A 21,508-nucleotide genomic window follows, 5' to 3' on the forward strand; every position below is an offset into this window, starting at 1 on the left:
GATCTACTTCCTCAGATCTTGTTGCTAAGATCAAACTCTCGACTCTCAAATCTACTTCCTCAGATCTTGTTGCTAAGATCTAAACTCTCGACTCTCAAATCTACTTCCTCAGATCTTGTTGCTAAGATCTAAACTCTCGACTCTCAAATCTACTTCCTCAGATCTTGTTGCTAAGATCTAAACTCTCGACTCTCAAATCTACTTCCTCAGATCTTGTTGCTAAGATCTAAACTCTCGACTCTCAAATCTATTTCCTCAGATCTTGTTGCTAAGATCTAAACTCTCGACTCTCAAATCTACTTCCTCAGATCTTGTTGCTAAGATCGATCTATTATACTCAATTTTACTTAAGCAATATAGATCACCTTTATTATGATTCTCTTTATCTGTACTTGTTTAAAATTAAATTACATCATAAAGATCTAATTACAAATTATTTAGAATTTTGAAATAAAACCAGTATTTTATCAAGTGCTTTGAGATTAATGCATTCAAACTTAAAAAAAAAAGATATATTCAGATCAATTTCAATATTATTGATTTTTTACTGTAAAAACTATGTCTACATAGATCTCAAACAATTTTATTAGATACTCTTTTTCCCAATTTTTTTCAAAATCTCTTTTTACATATCAAAAATTGTATTTTTCAATTTCATTTTTATTTTTTCCATATTTTTTTTGGAATTTGGATATGCGTCCAAAGTAGTTATGTCATTAGAAAAATATTAGATATCTGAAGAGAAAATGATAACTTAGAGAGTTTTAAAGATTTTATTTTCGAATACAAATATAGACCTCAGAGGAATACATTCTAAATAAATTTGTATCTGAGGGTGAATAAATAAGAACAAAATTTAAAGGGTTAGCATAAATAATGTAGAAATTAAGATTGGAATTTAAATTTAATACAAAATTAAAGGGAATGAATTTGCGATTAGTAGGGTATGGCAAATGGATTGGGAAACATTGGTTACACATGAAAATTATCAGATGTAAGAATTTGGTGCAGATATTTTAAAAATGAGATCTGAGTGCTTAAACAATATCTCAAAATTCAAATTTTCCAAATGAAAATTTGGAAAATTCCCAAAATGCAGAATCAACTGATGATTTTCAATCATTAATAACGCCAATACAAGAAGATCATTTTCCTTCTGCCAACGAACTAAAACAATGGTTTGATATTGCCCATGATGTTTTAATTAGTCCGCCACCTGAGAATCAACATCCAGAAATTGATGAAGAAGAGACACAAAAAGCAATTTATCTATTACAAAACTTAGACTTTCCTAAGAAATAAAATTATTTAATTTATTCTTGTTTGTTTTTTAATTAAACATGTATATTTATTAACATTTCCTTTTTTAATACCTTTCCAACTTCTATTAGTAACAAACACATAACTAATTTGAAGATTTAGCGTTATGAAGAAGTATCCAAGTAATAACGTCAATAATGCATTTGCGATAGGATATAATTGCACCAAAGGTTAAAACTTGTATAAAGAATGAAAAATGAAATTTAATACAATTTTTTTTCGAAAAAAATCCATGCTTGGCTAGATTTTCATAGTTATTGAATATGCATTACTGACATCTTGTAAAAGATGCCGATCAAGGCTTTCAAGATTGCTAAATTTCTCGATTAAAATTTACATTTTTTTTTTATTTGTGTTTAATTACATTTTACAGTTTGCAGACTTACATAAAATCCGCAACATAGTGGTTATTTAATATTTGCCCCACAGTATTGTAGTTTGAAATTTACGATAAGATTATAATTGATAAAGTAAGGTTTTGTCATTAATGCATCTTATAAACTTTCATTGATAAATATGGATAGATAAGTTCTGTGTTCAAAAGTAAGCATTTTTTAAAACGCGCAATTATATCAAGAACGACTATCATAAATTCATGAGTATCGATGATTTTCGTTTAGGATGGACTTAATCGGCTTGATTGATATACATATTTTAAAATGGCATAGCTTTGTGCATGTTATGTCAAGCATTGTGCCAAACCAATTTAAAATGAAACAAATTATTTTAAAGAAACTATATATGAACTATTCGAACACTTTATATTAATGTAGGGAGCTATAAATTTAAATATTCTAAAAATTTATTTATTTGTTAAGAGTTCGGAACAAATTTATTATTGAATATATAGGAAATCAAATAATTATGCATAATCGCATAAAAAAATGCTGAAACAATGAAAAGAAAAAAATAGTTGCCCAATAGAAAAAGTCGAACCCATACCCCTACCCATTGAGTTATCCTCACTTTCAAGTTTCGATCGAAAAAAAGGTATTTAATCGCGTAACTCGCACCGTTTAGTCGTATTTCGAAGTTCTATATAGTATTAAAGATTAAGTTACATTATGTACAAAATAACTTTTTATTGTTATTTGATTTTGATAGCATTATTAGCTGAATATGAAAAATCTCGTAGAAATAATCATTTCATTCAGACATAAGTATTGGATTGTTTCCCAACAAGCATAATAACACACGTTTCATATTATAATTTATTTCATTTCTGTACAAAATTTAGATAACGATATCAAATAAAAAAACTGTGGCATTTTTTTACTTCAAACTATCATGAAGTGTAACCAAATTGGGTGAGTATTCTTGCTATAAGTATGACATGAAAAAGTGAACGACAAAAATTGAAGATATTGTAGTTAACTCGGATTTTTTTAATTGCAAACACATCTATAATTTGTTTAAATATCATTTATTATATCAAAATCGAAAAATTCGTTTTTGGAAATCTTTGAATTTATGAGAAGTTCTACAAAGACACTTACAAATATAGCGTTTGCAATAAAAAGGCTCTTTAATCTTCTTCATCCTTGCTCAGAAACTTCTACTGGTTACCTTACGGGTAACCTGCAAAGCTGCTTCCAAGGCATCGGGAAAATAACGTATTTTCGTGAGACTACCTTTATATTTATATATGTATATTTATATATGTATATTTATATATGTATATTTATATATGTATATTTATATATGTATATTTATATATGTATATTTATATATGTATATTTATATATGTATATTTATATATGTATATTTATATATGTATATTTATATATGTATATTTATATATGTATATTTATATATGTATATTTATATATGTATATTTATATATGTATATTTATATATGTATATTTATATATGTATATTTATATATGTATATTTATATATGTATATTTATATATGTATATTTATATATGTATATTTATATATGTATATTTATATATGTATATTATATATGTATATTTATATATGTATATTTATATATGTATATTTATATATGTATATTTATATATGTATATTTATATATGTATATTTATATATGTATATTTATATATGTATATTTATATATGTATATTTATATATGTATATTTATATATGTATATTTATATATGTATATTTATATATGTATATTTATATATGTATATTTATATATGTATATTTATATATGTATATTTATATATGTATATTTATATATGTATATTTATATATGTATATTTATATATGTATATTTATATATGTATATTTATATATGTATATTTATATATGTATATTTATATATGTATATTTATATATGTATATTTATATATGTATATTTATATATGTATATTTATATATGTATATTTATATATGTATATTTATATATGTATATTTATATATGTATATATTTATATATGTATATATTTATATATGTATATATTTATATATGTATATTTATATATGTATATATTTATATATGTATATATTTATATATGTATATTTATATATGTATATATTTATATATGTATATATTTATATATGTATATATTTATATATGTATATATTTATATATGTATATATTTATATATGTATATATTTATATATGTATATATTTATATATGTATATATTTATATATGTATATATTTATATATGTATATATTTATATATGTATATATTTATATATGTATATATTTATATATGTATATATTTATATATGTATATATTTATATTGTATATATGTATATATTTATATATGTATATATTTATATATGTATATATTTATATATGTATATATTTATATATGTATATATTTATATATGTATATATTTATATATGTATATATTTATATATGTATATATTTATATATGTATATATTTATATATGTATATATTTATATATGTATATATTTATATATGTATATATTTATATATGTATATATTTATATATTTATATATGTATATATTTATATATGTATATATTTATATATGTATATATTTATATGTATTGTTGTAAACAGAAATTCATCAAAAGTGACACCTCAGAAAAGCTAAACTATTGAATTTTTGGAACTTTTGATAGAGCACGTTTTTAAATATTAATTAAAGTAAATATATATTTTGTAAAGATTCTTTTTAATAAAAAAATAAAATTTTGAAGAAGAACACAAAATCTTCTGAAAAATAATATCACATAAACTCATATTATTTTCTAATATATAACTATTTTATATAAAAATCAAATTCAATGATCTTAAAAGCGAAGGATAAACCTCAAAATTTACGAATATAATGAGTGGGAATATAATGCTTATCTATCATAAAACCATATGAAATATTAATTTTTGCTTTACGCCTAATTTTTGACGACAATTAGCAAAAATGTTAAATGTTAACACTCAGTCCATTTGAATATGAAAAATAAAATTGACTTTGATTAAATGTTTTTATTTATCATGCAATTCTTCTTGCGACCAAAGATTTGAATAAAATTTCAAAAAAAAAGATAGCTTAAAAAATAATATACGGTAGGAGAGAGGGTCAAAGTTGCTATTTGTCACTTTTCCACAAGAATATAATGGGGAAAAAATATAAAACCAAAAATAATTGTTATAATTTAAATGAAGAAGTAATTTAAAACGATTTTATTTATGATCAAATTTTATATATTTTTTTTGGATCAAATCCATTTTAATAGAATTTATATACTATTCATCTATTAGTAAACACTACCGTATATTATTTTTTAAGCTATCTTATTTTTTGAACTTTTATTCAAATCTTTGGTCGCAAGAAGAATTGCATGATAAATAAAAACATTTAATCAAAGTCAATTTTATTTTTCATATTCAAATGGACTGAGTGTTAACATTTAACATTTTTGCTAATTGTCGTCAAAAATTAGGCGTAAAGCAAAAATTAATATTTCATATGGTTTTATGATAGATAAGCATTATATTCCCACTCATTATATTCGTAAATTTTGAGGTTTATCCTTCGCTTTTAAGATCATTGAATTTGATTTTTATATAAAATAGTTATATATTAGAAAATAATATGAGTTTATGTGATATTATTTTTCAGAAGATTTCATTCTATATGCCTATGAAAAGTACTCTCAAAACTAACTTTTTCCTAATTATAATTAAAACTAGAATATTGTATTATGCTTAGTATTATTTCATTTTTCTCATTCAATTTAGAATTTACAAATGTCAAAAAATTGAGAGCTGTTACTTTTGATGAATTTCTGTTTATTACAGTATATATTTATATATGTATATATTTATATATGTATATATTTATATATGTATATATTATATATGTATATATTTATATATGTATATATTTATATATGTATATATTTATATATGTATATATTTATATATGTATATATTTATATATGTATATATTTATATATGTATATATTTATATATGTATATATTTATATATGTATATATTTATATATGTATATATTTATATATGTATATATTTATATATGTATATATTTATATATGTATATATTTATATATTTATATATGTATATATTTATATATGTATATATGTATATATTTATATATGTATATATTTATATATGTATATATTTATATATGTATATATTTATATATTTAAAAGACGGTGGTTCACCAACATGATTATGAAAATGATGTCCATTTACAAATCTGTATTGATTAGATTTCATTTCAAAGGTAAAGTTAGCACTACAACTTCCCCATCTACAGTAATGTCTAATAATTGTTACTCCATCTGAATTCAAATGCGAATCTTTCCGATAATTGCAGTTAGCACGCATCTCTGCTTGAACTCCATATTGAAGATAATGAATGAAATCAATATATTGTTTTGTATCAGCAAGGGGTGCAGGAACGGATTGATTCATTTAAAAAATGAAAAAAGTGAGAATTGTAAATAATTAAGGTTAATATTGAATAAATAATACATCAAACTAGTTTTAGAGTTGATAGTAAGAAGCGAAGAACAGTACCAGTAAGATACAGCAGTAGTAGCTGCTTCATGCTGCATTGAGTATTGTTGAATAATTTGAAGTAGTGGTTTTTGAAATCAGCACCCCTATGAGAGCGCTGGCGACCGAAACACCACTAGTAAGATTGTGTATTAGAAACTGCTTCATGCTGTGTTGAGTAAGCTTCGATGTCTTTGTAGGATAGCTTTCTGAGAGCGAAACAAGATAGTGTTGAAAAAAAAATTTGAAAATCTGAGAGACTGTGCAAGAGCCAACGACCAAAACACTACAAGTAAGATACAGCAGTAGTAGCTGCTTCATGCTGCATTGAGTATTGTTGAATAATTTGAAGTAGTGGTTTTTGAAATCAGCACCCCTATGAGAGCGCTGGCGACCGAAACACCACTAGTAAGATTGTGTATTAGAAACTGCTTCATGCTGTGTTGAGTAAGCTTCGATGTCTTTGTAGGATAGCTTTCTGAGAGCGAAACAAGATAGTGTTGAAAAAAAAATTTGAAAATCTGAGAGACTGTGCAAGAGCCAACGACCAAAACACTACAAGTAAGATACAGCAGTAGTAGCTGCTTCATGCTGCATTGAGTATTGTTGAATAATTTGAAGTAGTGGTTTTTGAAATCAGCACCCCATGAGAGCGCTGGCGACCGAAACACCACTAGTAAGATTGTGTATTAGAAACTGCTTCATTGCTGTGTTGAGTAGCTTCGATATCTTTATCAGACCACCTTTAAATTAACCACTCACATTCTCACTGTGGTCCATCTAAAATTTAAACTTTATGACATAAATATATTATATGCAGGATCCCACCTATTACTTAATCTTTTTGGAATAAATGTTTTATAATATCGATTGATTGTAATTTTTGTATAAAAAAAGTTTTTATTTATATTAAAAATATATTCGGTTAATGATATTATCTTATAATTTGTAAATAAATCTAGTAATAAAATAACTTTAATAGTTGGTGTCACTTTTTCGAAAATTCTGGTTTTTCGTTGTAAACAGAAATTCATCAAAAGTGACACCTCAGAAAAGCTAAAATATTGAATTTTTGGAACTTTTGATAGAGCATGTTTTTAAATATTAATTAAAGTAAATGTATATTTTGTAAAGATTCTTTTTTAATAAAAAATAAAATTTTGAAGAAGAACACAAAATCTTCTGAAAAATAATATCACATAAACTCATAATATTTTCTAATATATAACTATTTTATATAAAAATCAAATTCGAGTGGGGGACAAACTCGCCCATTGTCACTTTTTGATTAACCTTAAACTTGTAATTTTCATTATTTTTAATTAACCTTATTTCTTTCCCAATTCCTGATTTATTTTATTCACTTACTATTAAAAGTCACATTTTAATAAAATATAATAATTTATTTATAGCATTTTTTACTATACTGTAATAAAAAATTAATTATAATAAATTAAATGTTTATTAAATCAAATGTTTTCTTTGCAATAATATTTTTATGTTGAGTAAACAATGTTGGGATCAAGTGTATCATTTTTCAGACCTTTCTGAACAGCTTCAAGCATACTGATGCATCCGACTTTTTAAATTGTGTCATTTCTTCGAAATCTCTTGTGACTTTTTTGATAACTTTAACACTTCTCTCTGAATCCAGACCTTTAATTTGCAACTTAATCAGGAATGAAGGAACAACACTGGAATATAACTCGATGACAAGTTCATCGAGTCGAAGATTTGGTTGTACACCACTTGTATGTGCCGGATACCATTGTGTCAAATTTTTTCTGAAATTAACTTTAAAAGTACTAAGTAAGATCATGAGATATAGCAATATATGTTTAAAACTAACTTATATTTTGGTTGTACACCACTTGTATGTGCCGGATACCATTGTTGTCAAATTTTTTCTGAAATTAACTTTAAAAGTACTAAGTAAGATCATGAGATATAGCAATATATGTTTAAACTAACTTATATTTTGGTTGTACACCACTTGTATGTGCCGGATACCATTGTGTCAAATTTTTTTCTGAAATTAACTTTAAAAGTACTAAGTAAGATCATGAGATATAGCAATATATGTTTAAACTAACTTATATTTTGGTTGTACACCACTTGTATGTGCCGGATACCATTGTGTCAAATTTTTTCTGAAATTAACTTTAAAGTACTAAGTAAGATCATGAGATATAGCAATATATGTTTAAACTAACTTATATTTTGGTTGTACACCACTTGTATGTGCCGGATACCATTGTGTCAAATTTTTTCTGAAATTAACTTTAAAAGTACTAAGTAAGATCATTTATTTTTGCATAATATAATGCCAATATGGTTTCTTTTGATTTTATTTCATTTATAAGCAAATCAGATTTACTCAAAAACTCCACTCCATAAGCGTTCATTTGCTAAATTAAAAAGTGACAATGGGCTAGTCTGTCCCTTTCTCAATCAAATTCAATGATCTTAAAAGCGAAGGATAAACCTCAAAATTTACGAATATAATGAGTGGGAATATAATGCTTATCTATCATAAAACCATATGAAATATCAATTTTTGCTTTACGCCTAATTTTTGACGACAATTAGCAAAAATGTTAAATGTTAACACTCAGTCCATTTGAATATGAAAAATAAAATTGACTTTGATTAAATGTTTTTATTTATCATGCAATTCTTCTTGCGACCAAAGATTTGAATAAAAGTTCAAAAAATAAGATAGCTTAAAAAATAATATACGGTAGTGTTTACTAATAGATGAATAGTATATAAATTCTATTAAAATGGATTTGATCCAAAAAAATATAAAACCAAAATAATTGTTATAATTTAAATGAAGAAGTAATTTAAAACGATTTTATTTATGATCAAATTTTATATATTTTTTTTGGATCAAATCCATTTTAATAGAATTTATATACTATTCATCTATTAGTAAACACTACCGTATATTATTTTTAAGCTATCTTATTTTTTGAACTTTTATTCAAATCTTTGGTCGCAAGAAGAATTGCATGATAAATAAAAACATTTAATCAAAGTCAATTTTATTTTTCATATTCAAATGGACTGAGTGTTAACATTTAACATTTTTGCTAATTGTCGTCAAAAATTAGGCGTAAAGCAAAAATTAATATTTCATATGGTTTTATGATAGATAAGCATTATATTCCCACTCATTATATTCGTAAATTTTGAGGTTTATCCTTCGCTTTTAAGATCATTGAATTTGATTTTTATATAAAATAGTTATATATTAGAAAATAATATGAGTTTATGTGATATTATTTTTCAGAAGATTTCATTCTATATGCCTATGAAAAGTACTCTCAAAACTAACTTTTTCCTAATTATAATTAAAACTAGAATATTGTATTATGCTTAGTATTATTTCATTTTTCTCATTCAATTTAGAATTTACAAATGTCAAAAAATTGAGAGCTGTTACTTTTGATGAATTTCTGTTTATTACAAATTTAAAGTTATTTAATTTAAAAAAAAAAAAAAAAAAAAAAAAAAAAAAAGGCAGTGGGGCTTCCAGGCACTTCGTGCCTTCTAGCCCTGAAGATGTTTAGTATAAATGAAGTTTTTATTCGGAGGGCTTCCAGGCGCGTTGCGCCCTCTAGCCCACATAAATGAAGTTTTTATTCGGAGGTCTTCCAGGAGCTTTTCACAAATTATATATGTTTTCATGTTTTGTCAAGACTTCTTCGTAAATGTTTTGTCAAGACTTCTTCGTAAATGTTTTGTCAAGACTTCTTCGTAAAATCAGACAAAAATATATTTTAGGGTAGAAGGGTATATCTACCCCGTTTTCTACCCTCATTTCTACCCTCTTGAATTTTCATGAAATTTACACCAAAAATATATTTTAGGGTAGAAGGGTATATCTACCCCGTTTTCTACCCTCATTTCTACCCTCTTGAATTTTCATGAAATTTACACCAAAAATATATTTTAGGGTAGAAGGGTATATCTACCCCGTTTTCTACCCTCATTTCTACCCTCTTGAATTTTCATGAAATTTACACCAAAAATATACTACTAGGGTCATTTACGAAGAAATCTCAACAAAGTCTTTTACGATGAAGTCTTGACAAAGTCTTTACGAAGAAGTCTCAACAAAGTCTTTACGAAGAAGTCTCAACAAAGTCTTTACGAAGAAGTCTTAACAAAGTCTTTACGAAGAAGTCTTGACAAAGTCTTTACGAAGAAATTCATGAAAATTCAAGAGGGTAGAAAAGAGGGTAGAAAACGGGGTAGATATACCCTTCTACCCTAAAATATATTTTTGGGTCATTTACACTCATTTACGAAGAAATCTCAACAAAGTCTTTACGAAGAAGTCTCAATAAAACATCTGTCACTTTTCAGGGAAAAAACATTTTTATTATATATAAAATGAATTTTACAAAACCACCGTTACCCTTCTTTGGAAATAAGAGTAGATGTAAAGATATTCTATTGAGAGAACTTAAGAAACTACCGAATGGTCTAACATTTGTAGACTTGTTCGGTGGAAGTTTCTATATATCTCATCTGTGCCATACCGTATTCCCAGACTCAAAGATTATATGCAATGACTTCGACAACTATATGAACCGTCTCAAACATATACCAGACACAAACAAAATATTGAAAGAGTTAAAAGAAAAGATACCTATAGGTAAGATGGAACGTATACCATTAGATAAGAAAAATACTGTCAGAGAGGTTTTGAAAAAAGCAGAGTATATTGACTGGGATAGTATATCTTCTAGACTATTGTATAGTGGTGCTATAAGAGTTCATGACATTGAAACACTTATGTCAAACGTTTTATATCTTAACTATACAAATGTTTTCAAAGAGAACATAGAAAAATATACTGAGGGTATAGAGTTTGTGAGATGTCATTGGACAGAGTTGTATGAAAAATATAAAAACAAGGAAAATGTTTTCTTTATAGTGGACCCGCCGTTCTATAACACATACGATTTTCAATACCAAGTAGACTGGACTTTGAGAGACTCTTTAGAAACTTTAGACGTTTTACATAACCATCCATGCTTTTACTTTACATCCGATAAAAGTGGTTTGGAAAGTGTCATGAGATGGTTAGAGGACATACATGACTATGAGTTTAGATACGACAAGATAGAATATGAGAGAGGTCCTATAAACCGGAAAAAGTGTCATAACAAAGAAATTTTATTGGTAAGTAAATGTGGTTTGAAATAGGACTACTTGTTTTAGGTTTTTTCCATTGTGTCATTTACTTATTTGACGTGGCAGAAAGATATAGAGAATATGAAGATGAACCAATGCCTGCAAATGTCCAGTATATGTACTCGTAAGAGATATTTTTATCTAATATTAAATGGACGCACAGAACTTAGCGAATGCACAGCAACCTGGACAACCAAACCCAGAGAATATTCCAAATGAAGTTAGAATACAAACTGCAATGGCAAACTATGGTCAAGTGCCAACAGATGTACAAATGCAAACTGCCATGTCAAATGACGCTGCGTTAGGCTTACCACCATGGTATGCAAATATGAGATGGAAAGAGTTTTATACAAACCCTGAAGTGGGATATAAACAACTCTATGCAGATGACGCGAACACAGGAGTTGACCCAGAGTATGTTTTCTACCAGAGGAGAAACAGAATGTATGAGCTCCAGTTAAAGAATGCTATGGAACTCAACAGGAAACGTAAGAGACTAGGCGGACATTAGATTTTTACATATAGTAAAATGGGTTTCTTCAGTAAGATAGGAAACTTCTTTCGAAATGTTGGAAGAGGTATATGGAATGGAATAAAAACCGTAGGAAGAGGAATTTGGAACGGAGTCAAAAATATTGGTAAAAGAGTAGGTCAGTTCGTTGGTATTATACCTAAAGACCCTGAACCAGAAGAACAAGCTCCTGTTATACAACAGCCTGAACCTGCACCACAGTCTAGTTGGCAACCAAATCCAACACCTCAACCGTATTAAAAAATATTTTTACCGTTCGATAGTAGTTGTATATGAAACTAAGTTCTAAGTAAAACACATGGTATAATGGAATTATTCTTTTTCTTCCATCTGTAGTAAACCATACTTGAAAGTCTGAAATACTTCCACTTGGTGGTTCGTATATAACTTTGTAGGTTTTTCGTAAAAGTCATTTGCCAAGCATAAGAAAGAGTTTTGGGCGCCAGAAAATGAAGCATGAACAATAATAGCAGCTGGGTCGAAAACATCTTTAAATAAATATGGTTCATCTCTTGCATATCGACTGTAAATATTTGCTAAAGGAAGTTCGACTTTCTGATTTAACATTCTTTGCAAATAATACCATGACATTGCAGTGAATTCTGTATATATTTGTTCGTCTTTCTTTGGATTGTCTTCGTAGATTTGAAATGACACTTGTGAATTTTGTTTGTCATATACAATTCTCACATAAAGTGTGCTCTCGGTATTTGCATATTCATCAGCATATTTTGCATAACATGAATTTATTTTATCTTCTATATTTTTTAACGCAGTCTGTAGAGAAGATGAAAGGTCAACTTGTATTAGCTCAATTTCTTCCCACATTTTTCGTTTCCCTTCAGATATATAATCTATATGAAACCTTACAATAAATGGAAAACTTTTATCTTCTACAGACACAAACTTCATTCTACGAAAGCCAATAGCTTTTGTGACAGATGGGTCTCTTAGCCATCTTAATGGGTAGTCAAAACGATAGCCTTCATGCTTTACGGTCTCTGTCTCAAACTTTTGACCGACATTAGTAAAAAGTTCATCTAATGGTTTAGTTGTAGCAACTCTTGAATTTTCTTTTTCTATTGGAAGCATATTTTATCTAGAATAAAAATGTCGAAAGAAACAGCGTCTATGAGAGAAATACAACACAACCGACAACTCATTTTGCAAGCTCTAAATAAGAACACAACAAACTTTTCAAACTATTCTAAGATATCTGAGTCATTGAAAGAAGGAAACTTAAAACTGACGATAAACCCAATGACAGATGAGTTTCTGTTTCAAGACAGTAAGAACCATACTGTTTGTATAAATCCAACAAAAAGAACTTTAAACGAGAAGCCTATAGATGAACTTCTTTTGAAGGCAGATATTGACAACAAAGCTGACAAAGAGTATGTTGACGATGAGTTAGCACGTGTGGCTAGTGCGTTAGTGAAGAAGGCAGATAAGGAATATGTGGATGAAAAGGATGAAAAAATTAAAGAAATGGTTGAATGGTACCATGAACGGACATCGAAGATTTTAGAAGGTAAAGCCAATACAGGGTGGGTTTCAGGATGTTTAGACCTTAAAGCGGATAAGAACCATACACATACCATTGCAAATATTACAAACTTACAAGAAACCTTAAACAGGAAAAGTGACGTTGGACATACACACGATTTCTTCGCAACTGTTGGTATAGAAAATATTGAAGGAACGGTTGAAGAAACTGGTGGGGATGTATTAAATTGGAAACCTCCTAACTTTCCACAAGGTTTAACATCGGAAGAAGACATAACAACGATGAGATACATTAGATGTAGAAATGTCTATGTCATGGAGGATGAAAACAAAGTTAAATTCACTGCTCAAGATTTATATGATAAAAAAGCTGACAAAACATATGTTAACGATGAGTTAGATAAAAAAGCTGACAAAACATATGTTAACGATGAGTTAGATAAGAAAGCTGACAAAACATATGTTAACGATGAGTTAGATAAAAAAGCAGACAAAACAGAGCTTCAAACATTAAAGATTGAAATACTTCAAACAGTATATCCTATAGGTTCTATTTATACGTCAATGAACTCTACCAGACCAGAAGTAGTACTTGGTTTTGGAACTTGGACTCAAATAGTCGAAAGGTTTTTGTATTGTGCAAACTCTTCAAAGGTAACAGGTGGAAGTAAAACGATTTCAGGTGAAAACTTACCTGCACACAGTCACTACATAAATTTAACTACAGCTGAAGCAGGTTGGCATAAGCATAGATATTGGGATTGGACAGGAATGACAAAAGGTAAAGGATATGATGTTAAAGACGACGTTAAGTTTGCTATAAATTGTTACTGGGATGACACTCAGGGAGGAGGAAGCCATACACATCGCATTACAGGATATTCGGAAACAACGGGACAAAGTAAAGAATACATGCCACCTTACATGACAGTTTACGCATGGTATAGAAATGCTTAGTCGTCATTTTCAACTTCTTTAGCATATTCGTCTGGAGTTGTCTTATATTTGTTAGGAACTGTCTTTGAAAGTATACCACCTTGAACTTTGACAAGTTTGAAACGAGGTCTGACAATAGTAGTTTTATCTTCTGCTTGCAGTGTGTACATTTTGCCATGTTTGCCTAAAACTTCATAATATTCTCTTGTATACTTTCTTCTATTTTTACGAACACGAATGCGAGTACCTGTCGAGTTCCCATTGTTGTCATAGTCAATAGTATTTTCATATGGGTCGCGTTTAGGTATTTCTATTTTTACTTTGTCGCCTTTCTTAAGTTTGAAGCCTGGCATTCTTTCTTGTTTGTCTCTTTTGACTAAACTATTAAATATATAGTCTTTCTCTAAGTCAGGGTTGTTTTTCATTTCTTCAGGGGAATGGTTTCCCAAACCTTTTTGTTTACGGGTATTGTAAATATTTAAAACTTGTCTCATCTTTGCCATGGAGAAGTGTCTGTACTTGTCGTCATATGACATTTCATTTGCTTCACCACCTTGTGGTTGGTTTAAGTCTCTTAAGATTTTTATACAACTGTCAATGACACCAAGAGCAGAATGGTTTTGGTCGACAATGAAATATTGGTTTACATTTTTTGAACGCAGATAGTTTTTAATATCGTCTGATTTGAAAGAACTTTCACAGTCAGATGTCAGTTTTGTTGGATGGTATTTGTCAACGAATATTGTCAAAGCTGCTAAGATATCTAAAATATTTTTGGACTGTAATGGTATGGCTTCACAGTATCTTGTGTTTTGACCAACAAATATTAGCCAGTATGGTGGTCCGTCTTCTCTATACCTCGGAATGTTTTCCAAGATATCCATAAACCAAGCATTTGGTGTTGAACTAAAGATTTTTATCATGAGTGCTTTCTTTGTCGCTTTAGAAACATAGGGGTCCTTGTTTGGATTCGTCATTTTTTACCCTATAAGAAATGGGTTTATTTGGCGCATTAGCAGGAGTTGCATCCAGATTTTTGCCCGCAGTTGGAACAATAGCTAGAGGTGTATTTGGAGTTGGAAGGAAGATTTTGAGTACATTAGGTATACTTAAAGAGAAAGCACAACCTATTATACAAACTGTACAGAAAGGTTGGGATGTAGCACGAGATGCAGCAAATCTTATTCCAAATCCTGAAACAAGAGGAAAAGTTCAAGGATGGATGGACAATGTAGGAAGAGAAGCAGGAAACTATTATAACAAAGCAAATGACTACTATAACCAAGCAGGGCACTATATGGACCAAGGTGAAAGATTCTTTAACAGAGGATATAACCATGCACAACAGTGGGTAAACAATAACCAACCGCAACCACCTCAAACTTGGGGAATGTAAAGTTTTTTACTGAGATGAAATGAACAATACAGCATTGAGACAAATGGGTTCAAGATGGATTTGTCGACTTCCAGCAGTTACACAACGTGTTTGTCAAGTTCTTCCTATACCTCAAGAAGTTTTAGACCGACTTAAAAAACAACAACAACCAGTTGAAAACAAACCAAATTAAATTTTTTACTGAGATGAAATGACCGAAGAAGTTGAAACGGTAGATTTGACACCACAAACAAAAAGTTCAGAACCATTGTCAAAACCTGTCAAAGAACTTACAGATGAAGAAAAAAATTCAATAATAGAAAGTGCCAGGTCTGGAAATACAAACCCTAACTACAAAGTCACTTTTCATAGAAATGGAACGGCTAGTATCTCAAAAAAGAAACAGACCCTCACAAATAAAATATTGAAGTCTGAAGGAGCTTTCGAGACAACAGATGGAAAAGTTTACTTCACTGACCAACAGTTCATTATAGAACATCTCATTGACTTAGAGTCGAAATATTCTAAACTTTACAACAAACACAAAAAGTTGAAAGGAAAACAAAAACAAATGGCATATGATATTTACGAAGATACTAACGACACAACCATACCTGCAAGTGAGGTAAGGTCAGATGAACCGAAAAGTGACGAAAAACCGATAGAAGAAGGGAAGCCAAAAACTGAAGATAAACCAAAACCAAAGTTTAGTCAACCTTCATTAGCTGGTATGGGTTGGCGTCAAAGGCTTATGGCAGCCGGTGGTTACGTAAAGTAAAGAAAAAACATTTTTTTCAAAAATATATTTTTTTATTTTATTTGAAATGTACGCTGAGTTTGTTGGAAAAGACTGTTGGAAAACTTGTTTGTTAGATGAGAAATATGAAATTCACTGTTGTGAGTCATTTGAAGTCAGAAACAAAAAGACAAAAAGAGTTTTAAGCGGATGGGAGCGAAATGACGGATATGCTCTTATGGATATGAGTGGAAAAAACTATTTTAAACATATTGTCATTGCAACTCATTTTATACCGAACCCTAACAATTTACCTTTTGTAGACCATATAAACCATATAAGAAATGACAATAGACTTGAAAACTTACGTTGGGTCACTTGTTCTGAAAACAATAAGAACAAAGGCAAATTTCGAGATATTGTATTCGAATTTGTCGACGAACTAGAAGATGAAGCAATTGAAATTACAGACTATGGCAAGCATACGTTTGAGTTTTACTACTATAGCGAAGAACAGGACTCTTTCTACTTTTATACCGGCGTAAACTATAGAAAATTACAAGTATGTTTTACTAAGGCAGGCTATGCTTATGTATACGCTAGAGATACAGATGGAAAATGCGTTAAAATATATCTTAACAAATTCAAGAAGCTATATGGCATACTTTTTTAAAACATTTTTTTTAAAACAGTATATTTTTACATATATTAAATGTTTCAGGTTGAAAAACAAAGAACAAAAGCAGCAGATACAAAACCGTTAGACTATATCTTCACAAACGCCGGTATGACTATTTCAGATGAAGAAATTTCATCCGGTGCTTACAGGTTTGACTTTCCAATTCGTTGGCTTCAAAGTCCTTCAGATGCAAAGGCAATAGGATTTAGAAGAGTTTTGTTTTCAAAAAGAACTAACGCATTTATGTTCGCAGTATATTTTCATGGGCGGTATAGAGGTCATGATGGTCTAATAGACAAATTTGACGAAATGAGAATCTTTACAGTTCGTTCAGACGAAAGTCTTGAGAAGACTCTAAATGACTTTCAAACTCAAATAAACAAATACTACTGGGAATTTCAAGAAAAATACGATTCTTTACTAAATGGAACATACTATCTGAAACTAGAATATGACAAGATGAACTCCACCGTTTCATTTCAAAGGATTGAAAATAACCCTCCAAGAGATACACAGTTTTTATTTTGGCAAGTAGACAAACGTTCTTGGGCACAATTTCTTCGGTTACTAAACCAGAACGAACCATTACCACCTGACGGTCCGTTCTGGTTTATACGCCCACCAGCAGATTTGACAGTTTATAGAAACGTGTTTGACCCTCAAAATGTTATGTGTCATGCAAGTTTCAGTTCAAGCAACAACAGTTTTCTATGTATTGGTAAGGACTTTTATGACTTTGCTTCTAAATTCTACGAACCACCTAGTAACAGTTTCTCTGACTTTCAAGTTTGGTTCACAACAAACGGTGTGCAGCATATTATTCCATTGTACTACGACTTTTATCTCGAATTGTCTTTCATATATAACTACGGAGAAGTGCTGAAAAAGTATTGAAAAATATATTTTAGGGTAGAAGGGTATATCTACCCTCTTTTCTACCCTCTTTTCTACCCTCTTGAATTTTCATGAATTTCCTTAAGATAGAAAAAAATATATTTTAGGCGACCAGGTCACTCGGTCACTCGGTCATTTTAACTTCTCTGAAAAAGTGTGACAACATGACATTTTGACAACAACACAGGAAATAGATTTCATCGTATATTTTTTGTTAAGACTTCATCGTAAATGTTTTGTTGAGACTTCATCGTATATGTTTTGTCGAGATTTTTATCGTATATGTTTTGTCGAGATTTTTATCGTTGTGGTCCGACGGTTAAGCCACAAACGAATGTCCCACGTCCCACCAAAAAATATTTTTTTATTTTTATTGTAAGAACAGAAATGTCAGTCGAAGCAAAAACGTTCACGAACAAATCTAATGGCGAAACATTCACAAAAGGCACTTACAACGGTATTGAAGTCTTACGTAGAGACAAGGATGGTTATATAAATGCAACAAAGATGTGTCAGCAGTTTAGGAAAGACTTTAGAAGGTTGTTGGAAAATAAGTCCTGGGAAGAGTATTTTAAGGCATTTTGTGAAGAATATACCACCCCGCGGAATTCCGCGGGTTGCTTTTTATACAATGTTAATGCAGGAATTCCGGATGAAATCAAACAGGTTAGAGGAATGTATGTAGACCCAAGACTCGTAAACTATATAGCAATGTGGGCTTCTCCAAAATATTGCATAGCAGTTGGAAAAATTATGGACTCCATAGACAAGAAAGTTCATGAGAAATTAGATGAAGAAGAACTTGAAGATACAGTAGAGAATGCAAAACCTTTGTTCGAAGAAGAAGTTAGAAAAATGCATGAAAAACAAATAGAACATGAACGTGAGATATGTTCTGGTTATAGAGATTCTCCATACGAACTAGACCAATGGGAACAAGAAGATTTAAAGAGAGAATTTAGAGAATATGAACTCGCTAAGATAGCATTAGAAGCTGCAGAAGAGAGGTTAAAAGCTTGGGGTTGTTTTGTACAAAAATATTGTGAGTAAATGAACCATTTATTTTCGACAAAAATATATTTTAGGGTAGAAGGGTATATCTACCCCGTTTTCTACCCTCTTTTCTACCCTCGTAGAAAACACACAAAACTCTTGAATTTTGTATAAAAAAAGCAACCCGCCGTTTTCCGCGGGTTGGTATATTCTTCACAAAATGCTTGTTTTGAGGTCGAGCCATTTTTGGCTCCACCGTATTTTTAAACCAAACTCGTTCATTTTGTGCTGAAATAAAATAAAGGTAGTCCCACCAAAAAATATTTTTTTATTTTTATTGTAAGAACATGTCAGCAACAACAGCACCAAACTCGTTAGTCATGAACCCAACTTCTATGTTAGTAGAGATGAAAAGCTTCATTCCTTCTTCATATACTTTCGAAACAGAAATCCAGAAGATAAAGCAAGAACTTCTCCAAGGAGATCTAAACTGTAGTGCGAAAGATGAAACAAATGAACAGTATCTTTATGAAATGCAGGATATTATTGACCATCTACCTAAACTTCCTGAAATACAACAACAAAAGCTCACTATTCCAGAATTCGATGAAATAGAAGTGAAACCATCTGACTCAGTAGAAACCAAGAAGTTCATACGTAATGTAAACTATGAGTTTCTTGGATTTCATTACAACCACAAAGTCATTGACATATATAAATCTGAAGAATTTAAGACCTACGACAACTTTGTTTCGTTAGTTGCAAAATGTGTATGGCAGATAAGAGATAAAGATAGAAGAGGTAAGATATGGAATGAACAGATAAAACCCGCAACTTTTGAGTTAAAGAGAGCAATTGACGCCTTAGTCATACTAGCAGGTAAGGTTTCAGAATATAACGCAAAAATGAACTCACAATGTTCAAAATGTAAAGCAGCAACAAGGAAATATAACTACTCCGTCAAAGAGATAGAACGTATGCGAAACGACTATACTGACTTAAAGAAAGAAGTAGAGAAACCAGCAGAAGATAAAATGGACATGTTGACATTTCTAAACAAAAACTATCCAACTGCTAACGATTTCCTTCTTTCAGATGTCAAGAAGAAATATAAAGAAACCTTCGGCATAGTTAAAATTTTTGATATCCTTCGTGAAGAAATAGAAGCTACAAAACTGTTTAAAGTCATGAACCATCACAACATATACCATGTAAAACGCTTATAAAATAACTGGGGTAGAAAAGAGGGTAGAAAACGGGGTAGATATACCCTTCTACCCTAAAATATATTTTTATTGAATTCTGAGTAAAATTCTGAGTAAAATATATTTTAGGGCTTGTGTCAAACCGTTGAGTTTTCACAAAATTTAAAAAATAACGTTTACCATGTGAAACGTTTATAAAATAACTGGGGTAGAAATGAGGGTAGAAAACGGGGTAGATATACCCTTCTACCCTAAAATATATTTTTATTGAATTCAGCAACAAATTTCATGAATTTCCTCATATGTTTGCTACCCTCGGAAAACCGAGGATAGAGATTCCATTCGAAAATCGTAAAAAATTGCGACCCGCGGAAAACCGAGGAACGCCTAAAACACATGAAAATCGTAAAAAAATGACCAAATTTCATGATATAACTGTATCTTTTATACAAAATAAAATTAAAGTTAGTTTTTTTAAAATATTTTTTTTTATTTTGTATGTAAGAACAGGAAATGTCAAACATTGAGTTTGAAACAGTTAGAAAGATAGACAATGACACCAAAATGGTTAGAATTGGTGATTTAAACGTAAGATACTCAAAGAAATACAAAAAATATTCCTTGTCAGACATTCTAACACTATCTGAAAAGAAAACATCCCACGACTGGGTTAGAAATGCTTCTACTCAGAAAATTTTGACAAAAAATCCTGAGCTTATGATATCGGTAAGATTCTATGGAACAAGAACATATCTTATAGACAAAAGTCTTATACCACTAGTTTTGTTCTGGATTGACCCAGTTGTTGGATATAATTTCATAACATATGGTTCATTCGATACGGAACGTTGCAGTGAAGGCTTACTTTACATTGTTCAGAAACCGAAGGACTTCAATACAAAGAGATATAAGATAGGAAGAACATTTAATATAACTCAAAGATATGACAGTATAGTCAATAGAGTTAAGGTTGCGTTTGTTAACGATATGAGAGCTGCTGAAACAGAACTGCTTGAAAAGTTTGAGAAAATGTATGGTGCTCCCACGAAAGGTAAAGAAACGTTTGAAGTAGATGAGATAGATAGTGCTATAAAATTATTTGACGAAGTTGCTGAAAAATACATGTAAAGCGTTTATTTTTGGTCTTTTGTG

The 21,508-nt window shown here is 29.5% G+C and overlaps 9 protein-coding genes and 1 pseudogene across 10 annotated transcripts, besides 6 other annotated features; 9 read left to right on the forward strand and 1 right to left on the reverse strand.

Annotated features, from left to right (window-relative positions):
• Nucleotides 1-4,313: 4,313 nt before the first annotated feature.
• Nucleotides 4,314-4,351: a mobile genetic element.
• A 1,176-nt stretch (nt 4,352-5,527) lies between these two features.
• Nucleotides 5,528-5,564: a mobile genetic element.
• A 1,740-nt stretch (nt 5,565-7,304) lies between these two features.
• Nucleotides 7,305-7,341: a mobile genetic element.
• Nucleotides 7,342-7,541: 200 nt separating this feature from the next.
• Nucleotides 7,542-8,738: a mobile genetic element.
• Nucleotides 8,739-9,723: 985 nt separating this feature from the next.
• Nucleotides 9,724-9,760: a mobile genetic element.
• A 1,888-nt stretch (nt 9,761-11,648) lies between these two features.
• TVAGG3_1081850 (uncharacterized protein) lies at nt 11,649-12,011 on the forward strand (the record flags this gene model as incomplete). Its single annotated transcript, XM_051256706.1, has 1 exon — nt 11,649-12,011. The coding sequence occupies one exon, from the start codon at nt 11,649-11,651 to the stop codon at nt 12,009-12,011; it is 363 nt and encodes a 120-aa protein (XP_051076064.1).
• An 18-nt stretch (nt 12,012-12,029) lies between these two features.
• On the forward strand, nt 12,030-12,272 carry TVAGG3_1081860 (serine threonine-protein phosphatase family; the record flags this gene model as incomplete). The annotated part of the gene is made up of 1 exon (XM_051256707.1): nt 12,030-12,272. One exon carries the CDS (start codon nt 12,030-12,032, stop codon nt 12,270-12,272), a length of 243 nt encoding a protein of 80 aa, XP_051076065.1.
• Nucleotides 12,273-12,886: 614 nt separating this feature from the next.
• Nucleotides 12,887-13,124, reverse strand: TVAGG3_1081870 (annotated as a pseudogene). The gene has a single exon. A coding segment is annotated over exon 1 (238 nt).
• A 267-nt stretch (nt 13,125-13,391) lies between these two features.
• Nucleotides 13,392-21,508: part of a mobile genetic element that runs on past the window's edge.
• On the forward strand, nt 15,469-15,870 carry TVAGG3_1081890 (uncharacterized protein; the record flags this gene model as incomplete). Its single annotated transcript, XM_051256708.1, has 1 exon — nt 15,469-15,870. The coding sequence occupies one exon, from the start codon at nt 15,469-15,471 to the stop codon at nt 15,868-15,870; it is 402 nt and encodes a 133-aa protein (XP_051076066.1).
• TVAGG3_1081900 (uncharacterized protein) lies at nt 15,890-16,042 on the forward strand (the record flags this gene model as incomplete). The annotated part of the gene is made up of 1 exon (XM_051256709.1): nt 15,890-16,042. One exon carries the CDS (start codon nt 15,890-15,892, stop codon nt 16,040-16,042), a length of 153 nt encoding a protein of 50 aa, XP_051076067.1.
• TVAGG3_1081910 (His-Me finger endonucleases family) lies at nt 16,674-17,258 on the forward strand (the record flags this gene model as incomplete). The annotated part of the gene is made up of 1 exon (XM_051256710.1): nt 16,674-17,258. One exon carries the CDS (start codon nt 16,674-16,676, stop codon nt 17,256-17,258), a length of 585 nt encoding a protein of 194 aa, XP_051076068.1.
• On the forward strand, nt 17,574-18,158 carry TVAGG3_1081920 (uncharacterized protein; the record flags this gene model as incomplete). The annotated part of the gene is made up of 1 exon (XM_051256711.1): nt 17,574-18,158. The coding sequence occupies one exon, from the start codon at nt 17,574-17,576 to the stop codon at nt 18,156-18,158; it is 585 nt and encodes a 194-aa protein (XP_051076069.1).
• TVAGG3_1081930 (uncharacterized protein) lies at nt 18,912-19,208 on the forward strand (the record flags this gene model as incomplete). The annotated part of the gene is made up of 1 exon (XM_051256712.1): nt 18,912-19,208. The coding sequence occupies one exon, from the start codon at nt 18,912-18,914 to the stop codon at nt 19,206-19,208; it is 297 nt and encodes a 98-aa protein (XP_051076070.1).
• TVAGG3_1081940 (organellar and viral DNA polymerase type B) lies at nt 19,499-20,377 on the forward strand (the record flags this gene model as incomplete). Its single annotated transcript, XM_051256713.1, has 1 exon — nt 19,499-20,377. The coding sequence occupies one exon, from the start codon at nt 19,499-19,501 to the stop codon at nt 20,375-20,377; it is 879 nt and encodes a 292-aa protein (XP_051076071.1).
• Nucleotides 20,870-21,484, forward strand: TVAGG3_1081950 (organellar and viral DNA polymerase type B; the record flags this gene model as incomplete). The annotated part of the gene is made up of 1 exon (XM_001291735.2): nt 20,870-21,484. The coding sequence occupies one exon, from the start codon at nt 20,870-20,872 to the stop codon at nt 21,482-21,484; it is 615 nt and encodes a 204-aa protein (XP_001291736.2).

This window comes from Trichomonas vaginalis, assembly GCF_026262505.1.
Source record: "Trichomonas vaginalis G3 chromosome Unknown ctg_156, whole genome shotgun sequence".
NCBI classification, from domain to species: Eukaryota; Parabasalia; order Trichomonadida; family Trichomonadidae; genus Trichomonas; species Trichomonas vaginalis.